Raw genomic sequence first — 8,737 nt, 5'->3', positions numbered from 1 at the left:
GCCTGCTCATACCCTGACAGACCAAAAGTGACTCTAGTGGTTTCCCTGGTCACACTGTGAGTCCCAAGGACCAGCCCCATAGACTGTCAAAGACAGATCCATACCCTGGCCCCAGTCTACCCGCAGACCTCAAAGCAGTCTGGGACCTGCAATGCACTTTGTCAGGGCACACAGGTAATCAGCCACCCTAAAGGCCTACATGACCTGAGATGTGACCTTGAGAAAAGGGAGCAGGTCTAGCAGGTGGCTACAAGAGGACCCTGAGCTGCTAGGTGAACAAGCAAGAAAGAGCAGAGAGGAGAGTCTGGGACTTGGTTTATTGTTCTTATCAGGGCAATGGCCAGGGCTTCCCCACCCCCCATCCCCCACCCCCTACCCCACCCTACAGCTGTGAAGAACTGCAGAGCTGGTGGCAAGTTCACACATGCCTTAGGTGCAGCACCAGGGAAGACCCTCAAGGGGGATACGTCTCAGGGCAAACACCCAAGTCCACATCTTGTTTCTAGAGCCTCACAGAAGGCCTTGGCGGGGAGTGGGGGGGGGGGGCGCGGCGGGGAAGAGTCCAAAGTGGGAGTCTCTGAACTGCTTCTGGCCAGGGCTCTTCTGAAGTGACAGCAGCATAGTTCAACGCTGCGGGCACTCCCCTCATCCTCCCGGCAGTGAATAGGTCCAGTGAGGTAGGAAGGACCGGGCAGGAAAGCAAGGAAGGCTTCAATCCCAGGCTGAAGAAGAACAGGGGGTGAGAGGTCCCCGATGTAAGCTGTAGGTTTCAGGATAAGATGCTGGCACCTGGCAGGGTCCAAGGCTCTGGGCCACTTGCCTTACCTCGTTGTCTCCAGTGTGAGCCATCAGCCCTGGGAGGGACCTGGGGCCTCTCCCCCATCTGGGTTAAAATGCAGAGTGACCGTTTCTCCTACGGCCCCAAAGCTCACCGTCTGGGTGGAGACCTCTGTCTTGAAGCTACCTTGGCCACCATCTACAGAACTCTGGACATGGGTACAGAAGGAGCTCGTCCAAGGGGCGCCACTCACTTGGCCTGCCTGGGCCTCGCGCAAGAGGATGGAGACCCCACCAGGGCTGCGGACCTGGGGCCCTGACCTGAAGAAGCTGGGTATGGCGCTGGGGCCTGGAGGACGCCCCACATTGAGCAAGACAGGTTGCCCCACAGTGGGCTCGCTGATTTCTCTTTGGAGCACAGAGACCTCACAGGGAGGTTCATCATGGGTGCTGGGGGTGGGGTCCCCACAGCCAAAAGTCTCTCCTTCCTGGGGTACATAATCTTCCAGGTCAGCCAATGTCAGCACCCTGCCATTGTGTGTGAGGATTTTGGGGTCACGGCCCTGGAGGTCGCCAGTGTCCTGGGGCTCTTCCATCAGGAAGTTATTCTCTTCTCTGTCACTGCCTCCTTCTTCCTTTTCAGTGTTCTCTTCCTCTTGGGAGGCTCTGACCCCCTCTGGCTCAAGACTAGCAGATGCCCAGTCCACGTTGCCCACTGAGTCCACATGGAAGACGAAGGGTTCACCAACATGGACCACAGCAGGGCCCCAAGTCCGGGCTTCCTGGTACAAACTCTTGTTGTTGGAGTTGTTGGCATTTGGGTCCCTGCCAGGGATCCCACCAGGCAATGTGAAGAGGACCCCCTCTCCACGGCTGGGCATCTCTCGGACAGGAGACGCACCCCGCGACCCTGTCTTTTTCACTCGGACTTCAATGGTTTCCTCCACCTCTAACCACTTGGGCTTGGCCTTCGAAGCTGGAGTGTGGGTCTCAGCTTCTGTCACATACAATGAAGGCACCGGAGCCTTCCTGCCTGGTTCTACCTCGAGCCTCCTGGACAGGCTGGTCCCCGGTGGGTACAGCATTTCAGGGGCCAACAGCCCTGGCCTCAGTGGACTTGCAGAGCGGCGGGAGGGTGAACGGGAGGGAGACTTGCTGGGGGACTGTCGTCGGCCACGAGGACTCTTCACCACGGTGGTGATGGTCTCCTCTCTGGTAAGGGGAGAGGGCCCAAGAAGAGATGGGCACAGAGACCCACAACCTTAACCCAGCATAGTGCCATCAGCATATGTCAGAGCCCAAGTTAGTGCGTGTGTGAGTGAGCAGAGGGTAAGATAACACAAACACCTACACATGCACTTAAGCCCAACCTGCACGGCCCTAGCCAGGAAAACAAAACAGAAAACCAAAGAAACAAAGCACAAAGTTCCCATGGTCAACCTCGACCTTCGGTATGTAGTCTTAAGTAAAAACCCCAAGTACTTCCTGACACCAAGTGAGGTGTGCTTTGCAATGTCCCTTGCACTGGTCTCCCATCTTTTCCACCCCCCGAGCTGGCTTTGTGCTTTGTCCCTGAGGAATAGTATCTGGCGAGCTCTCAGTGCCTGAAGCCCCTGAGTTAACAGGGACTGATGCTGGCTGATGCAGCGGCCACATGCGCAATACCAGGCCCGGGACTCAGCCAACTCTGACCTGGTTTCTGGGAGGAGAACAATGAGGCCTCACCAGGCCAAGGAGGACATCTAAATAGCCTACTTGGCTCTGGACTTTACTAGGCTGCCATAGGCCTTGTGGCTTCTCACATGCCCTTTGCCCTGTATGAGTTCCACCTTCCAAAATGGGAGTCGGGGTGACAGGAGAAGGAGGCAAAACATGGTCACCAGGGCAAGTGGCAGGCATCAGCTAGGGCTTTGCAAGCTTTTGAGTCTGGGCTTAATTGCTTCTTGCTCCCAGTGGAGGTGTGGATAGAAAAATGGAATGAATAAGAACTTTCCCACGGCTACGTCACAAATACTGGTTAACTGGGGTCTCCTCTGAGGCCAGGGACTTTGGTCTTGATGCCTCCAAGCGTCTGATAATATTACTCCCCACATGGCAGGTATGGACAACCATCTGTGCCAGACTCTAGCATGGGGCCTTTCCAAGGCTGGGGTGCTGAGCATAGGCTGGGTGGCACCATGGGAAAACCCGGCCCTGGGAGAGAGGTGGATAAAGGACATTGAAGGATAACCCACATTTCATCTAAGATCCCCAGACAGGAGTCTCCAGCAACATGGCCACCCATGAAGCAGAAGAGGCCTCCACTTACTGGGCTTTCCTGCCTCTTATAACCCCTTGCATCTCCCAGGGGAAGGCTGCCCAGAGTCTCCAGGTCTCACACAATCCCACATTTTTGTGGGCTCACCATGCTTTGAGCTCCTAGGAGCTATACACAGGGTTCTGTCTGAGCTCTGAAAGCACTCGAGAAGACAGAAAGGGCTAACTGGTGGGGACGGCTCTCAGGTGACAGGCCTGAGATGGGCTCCTGACTTCCCAGAGCATCTCGCCCCATCTTCTAAACATAAGGGCTAGGCCTGGAGACACAAATGGCCCAGGGCTATAACACCCACCATTGGAGCATTGTTTAGTTTAGATCCAACGATTTGGCTTTCTGTCGCACTAGACATATTTAAGTGCTGCACTGGGCACCGGCCAGGTTATGACATGGGAATCCACTGCTGCAGGAAGCTCTTGTCGCTAACATTCCCTAAACGCTCAGACACTAAAGGGCAGAAGTTCCATCTTGAGCCCATTGAGGCTTTCATTGCCAGCTTCCTCCAACAGTTGGAAAGTGCCTGCTGAGCCACCATGAAGTGTGTAGAATATCACCACCCTGTGGGGTGTGCTCTGAGGCCTCAGAAGAGAGCTGTGGTGTGTGGTGGTTCCACAGACACGGGAAAGTGGTTGAGAGCGCCTGCGAGAACCTGCAAGGTGCTGATAACCCATGGTGTGCGGGAAGGCTGTATCCGCAGGCAGGCAGGCAGGCAGGCAGGCAGCAAGGACACGGGCTGGCAAGGTGAGGAGGTTAGTAGCATGCATGGGCATGACAGTCAGAGGAAGATCAGAGTCACGCCTGCACTTACATGATGACGGTTTTCTTGGGGACTTTTGTCTCCTGCTCAGTGACTACAAAGAAAACAGTCGGAACAGCAACCGTTACAGACTAGCAGCACCTGGGGGGGCTTAGCTGTCTGAGCGGTGTTGGCAACGTAGCAACCTGCTTGGTGTAGGAGCGTGGTCTGGCTCTGCCTGTCTGTTCCTGGGGAGGCCTTTGTAGTTGGGGGATCCAGTTCCTTCGTCTGTGAACACTACTTGCCCTATGGGTGGTGTCAATCCTGCATCTCACACAAAGGAAACACTCAGTGTCCTTAGGGTACCACAGGGGCTGGGGATGGGTACCTAGTTCATAGGCCACAAGAGTCCTGTGAAGTTGTCACATACATGGCTCCAATTCTCAGACACAGAATCTGAGGCCGGAGAGGGGAAGGGAGAGACTGGAGCTGCACAGTGAGCCAGCAGCCACCCTAAGGCTAGGCTAGGTGGCCGGTCCTCTTTTACAAAAAAAATAATCACAAAGACTAAGAAGGGGGATGGAGCCTGGTGTTCCAAAAATGGCGCACACAGTGCAGGGACACCACAGATATCGTCTTAGGAACAGACCGTAGACAGTGCCACCATGTAGGAAGTGGGCCTGTCTCTCTCAGTGGAGACAACCCCAGCATGCCTCTGTCTGACAGCTAGTAAATGGGGCCTGCAGTTCCCACTTTCTATATGGAGCTCTAGCGTCAGAAACAAGCTGTGTCTGTCTCCATCCAGCTTGGGGAGAGGGCTTTTCCCCTATAGTACCCCCCCTGCCCCCCACATCTCAGTAGCCTTCTTTAGAACCTTGTGGGGAAACTGCCCGTTATTGTAGCCCGGGACACTAACTCATGGCTGCCGGTGTGCTGCAAGGCCTCGCAGAGGAAGGCAACAGAGCATGTTAACCCCTCTCAGCTGAGGTCACATGAGTTAAAGTACAGTCAGTGTCTGTGTGTGGAAGAAGCATTTACTACGTGCTTATATATACAGGCACATACATGTCTGTGCACCCAGGCACATATATGCTTATAATGCATATACATATGCTTGAATACACATGCATACATGTGTGTACATGTGCATTATTGCATGGAATCACACATGTCACACGTGCATGCACATATGTATAGGCATGTATGTGTTTGTAGGGCTGTGTGTGTGTGTGTGTGTGTGTGTGTGTGTGTGTGTGTGTGTAGGTTTCCTCTAATGTGAAGGGATCTCACAGTGAGAGTCTGGGATCCAGCCACAGTGTTTAGTGTTCCCCCCCTGTTCTAGCACCTTCACCCTCCCTAACGGATCCCTCTTTACTGCTCTCAAAAGCAGTGGGCACAACACCTCTGAGATGCTACATTCCTGGTTCCTTTGCTCACAACCCAGCTTTGGGCCTGGGTGTAACTGGCAGCCACAGGCTGCAGCTGTGCAAAGCAGGGCTCCCAGCCTGAGGCAGGGCAAAGCAAGAGGGCAGCGACACCCACAGAGTTCTGTCAGGCCACTCCGACTGCAGAGCTGCGGGGTTAACAGGAAGCAGGATGGGAGTTAGGAAGCAGGTTGGCAGGACTCTGGCTCCAGGCTCCTCCAGGACCAGCCTTCTTGCCTCCCCAAGGCGTTGATACACATCCAAACCCAGTGAGTCCTGAAGGCCTGCTCTTCCACGCTGCCACGCCTCTTCTGCTCATTAGGCTAGATTTCAGTAGATCTGTGTCTTAGTCTGTCATCAGTGCCATGGTCTGGGATAAATGTTTCCTCTCACTAGTAAAAGTCGCACGACACTAGTGGTGCCTGCCCAGGGGCCAACAGAACCAAGACACTTGGGACGAAGTGGCCGCAGGGATCCAGGACTAAATGGTGAGATCCTATTGCTGAAGATGTCACACACTCTGAACACAGACAGGACGTGGAAAATAAGGTTGAAAATGAAGTAGAAGTTTCCTCTTTGCTGGCTGGTTGCCAGAAGGCTCCAGTTGGACCACTGGTGGACAAGTGCCATGAACAGTCCTCATCAGTGCTACAATACTAACATTTCAAGCAAGGTACAACAGTGGTACAACCGCTGGGGGACCACCATCTACTTTCCTATTAGATTTAAAGCCTGTTCCATGGGAGGGAATTCACATAAAGGTACAGCAAGGAAGGGAAAAAGCCTATGGTCCCAGAGGGGAGGCAATTACTATTTGTTTTGGTCACTGGATGTGATGTACCAGTCAAATTGCTTTCTAAACATTTGTATTTACACCCATCAGTTACTGCTTCTGTCAGGAAAAGACCCATATTCCATTAGCTCCTAAAACTAATCAGCAGTTTCTCTGCCATACTCAGCCATGCGTGACAGACACCTACCCCATTCCTCCCTAGGCTCAGGGAACATCCGAAAAAGGGATCAGAAAGAGTGTAAGAGGCAGAGGAAGGGATGGAATACTGTGTGGCTGTATCTTCCAAACTGAAACCTGCCTCTAATGAGGGAATCTCGTGAAGACGCAGGAAGTGAACAAAATTTACAAAGCTTAGAAAGTGAGGTCATGTAAGTAGCAGCCGTTACTAAGTCAACTCACAGAGCTGCTTGCAGGGTGTGCAGCGTAGGTGACATGCTCCGGGGACATAGCTTTCAAGATTCGTCACCCATGCTGGGATGGACTTCGGAGTGAAACAGCTGCCTTTGGAGTCAGCCATGTTTCTGCAAGTCACCCCTCACCTTTACCTCTACCCCCAGCAACCTCATTAATTTACTAAGACATGTGTAGAGCTGTTTCTTTGGTCTATTGCTGATGCCCTGTCTGGAGGGAACAGACATTTGTTCACATCTTCCAGGCTAAGTAACAAAATTCACCTTATTTTGAGTCTGTACATGTAAGCACAGACACAGAGACGAGACGGTGCCAGATCCCTTGGAGCTAGATTTACGAGCAGTTGTGAGCTGCTTGACAGGGGCGCTGGGAACTGAACTCAGGTCCTCTGCAAAAGCAGCACATGCTCTTAGCCACTTAGCTATCTCTCTAGCCCTTAGTGAGGTTTATTTTTATCGCTTACTTCCACCCCTACCCCACCCCGCCCCCGTAGCACCCCAAGAGTAGCCCTGAGCCAAGACAAAGGCACTGTGCTGTTGCAGTGTTGTGCCTCTCACAGGGAGTCCTTCCCCATGGGATATCCTGACACCTGCCCCCGCCATCAGCTGGACCCCTCACCCTTTCCTGCTGCCACCCGCACAGAGCCTCCATGAGCACTACCACTCGAGTGGATGTAAGCCCTGCTATGTCCTTTCTGCAGAGACAACGATTGAGTAGGACTGTGGGATCCCCATCATCCAGGGTAACCTCCAGCTCTCACTCTGGGTTCAAAGCCTTCCGGCACTCGCAGCTGCGCACATGACCCTGGCAGCTACAGCCTCCCCAACATCCAGCCTCCATCACTCTCCACCCTGAGATGCTAGCCCCCTCTCTCCTCTAAGGAACAGAGATGATCGTTTCAGTTCCACCAGGCTCTTTCCAGACCAGTGAAGGCTCCATCCTGGGGCTTAAAACTCGGATGTCACGGAGACAGCACAGATAGACACGGAACCTACCTTCCACGGCAGCCACAAGCTGTTCCCGGTGGTGCTGGTCCCGGGCACGCAGTGCGGGGCTCTGCATGTATAATTCTCCACCACCACGTGTTGAGCCCAACCGGTTCACCAACTGCCAAAGGGACAACAGAGGCCCACTAAGAACCCAGGCTCCTCCAGGGATCTGTGCCCTAGACCACTTTGATGGTCTAGCATGGAGTCACTACCCTGAGTGTGTTTTGCCAAGTGCAAAGGGCTCCTAGCCAGGTCATGGGCTCCCTGGTGACCTATAATATGGAGACTGTTCTCTCCCTCCCCAGGGCAGGATGTGGCTGCCCAGCTGAAGAGAGGGAGGATGTGAGCACTTGAAATAGAATGATAAAAACCTGAAACTGGAGTTAGCTGATTTAAGTCACTACATGGCCCTGGGTATCTGTAGCATCTAATCCAGAGTTAATTTGGATACCCTGGCTTCCAGGAAGTCTTATGGGAGTCAGATGCTCTAGGGTCCCAGCTGATGCTACACAGAGGAGGCTGGCTTCCAGACAAGAGCTCTACTAAAAGCTGGACACAGGCCAGAGGATTCAGACTGGTCTCTGCCTCAGGCCTGAGGACACAGAGCCTGCAAGAGCAAGCCTGAGCTCTGCCCTGTGCAATGCCAGACTCACCCGGTAGATGGCGCTATATTTTTTTACATTCGTGAGTGACAGCTGAGGCCAGCATTGGTCTCCTCTAAATGGCAGATGTTAAGCATCATCTTGAAATGGTGTGGACAATGGCAAGGGGACAAGATAGCAGGGCCCAGCCTAATGTGACAGGAGGGGCTACGAGTCAGAGGACAGGTGGTTCGGGTTGGTGGGTGACAGCAGTCTGAAATCCTCTGGTCAGCCTAGAGCATCCACACCTATACAGTGAGTCCTGGGCTTGACCAGACCCCAGAGGACACAAATTGTCCCTCACACACATGCCTCACCTCACACTCATAGTGTCCCAGGTCCTCCTTGCTGGCCCCTCGGATCACCAGCACCAGCACACCACTGCGGGGTTCGTTTAGCATCCGGTACTTGCTGCCCGGGGTTAACAGGGCACCATCCTTGTACCACCTGGAACCATCCAGAAGGTCTTGTGAGCCAGTGTCCTGCCAGAGCCATCTTCATTGTACCCTCAGGGTGCTCAGGGCACCCCCAGACAAAGCTACCTGTGCTTAGAGCTGCTGCCCCAGGTCCCCTCCTGGAAACCACAGTTCAGCCATGTTTTCCCAGCCACAGAGGGCACTATGTCCAGCAGGAGTCACAACCCCATGATACC

At 53.7% G+C, this 8,737-nt stretch overlaps 1 protein-coding gene across 1 annotated transcript in view; it reads right to left on the bottom strand.

Moving 5' to 3' along the window:
- Window positions 1-375: 375 nt before the first annotated feature.
- Window positions 376-8,737, bottom strand: part of OBSCN (obscurin, cytoskeletal calmodulin and titin-interacting RhoGEF) — a 119,480-nt gene continuing 111,118 nt past the window's right edge. The window contains exons 93-96 of the mRNA XM_084760935.1: window positions 8,403-8,532; window positions 7,451-7,562; window positions 3,900-3,942; window positions 376-1,989 (exon numbers count right to left, since the gene is read on the bottom strand). Coding sequence (XP_084617061.1) covers window positions 849-1,989; window positions 3,900-3,942; window positions 7,451-7,562; window positions 8,403-8,532 — 1,426 coding nt within the window. The 3' untranslated portion in view covers window positions 376-848. The remainder of the gene's footprint in view (window positions 1,990-3,899; window positions 3,943-7,450; window positions 7,563-8,402; window positions 8,533-8,737) is intronic.

Source organism: Acomys minous (genome assembly GCF_964271855.1).
Source record: "Acomys minous genome assembly, chromosome: 16".
Lineage (NCBI taxonomy): Eukaryota > Metazoa > Chordata > Mammalia > Rodentia > Muridae > Acomys > Acomys minous.
The sequence above is the reverse complement of the archived record's forward strand: the minus strand, read 5'-3'. Positions and strand labels throughout refer to the sequence as shown.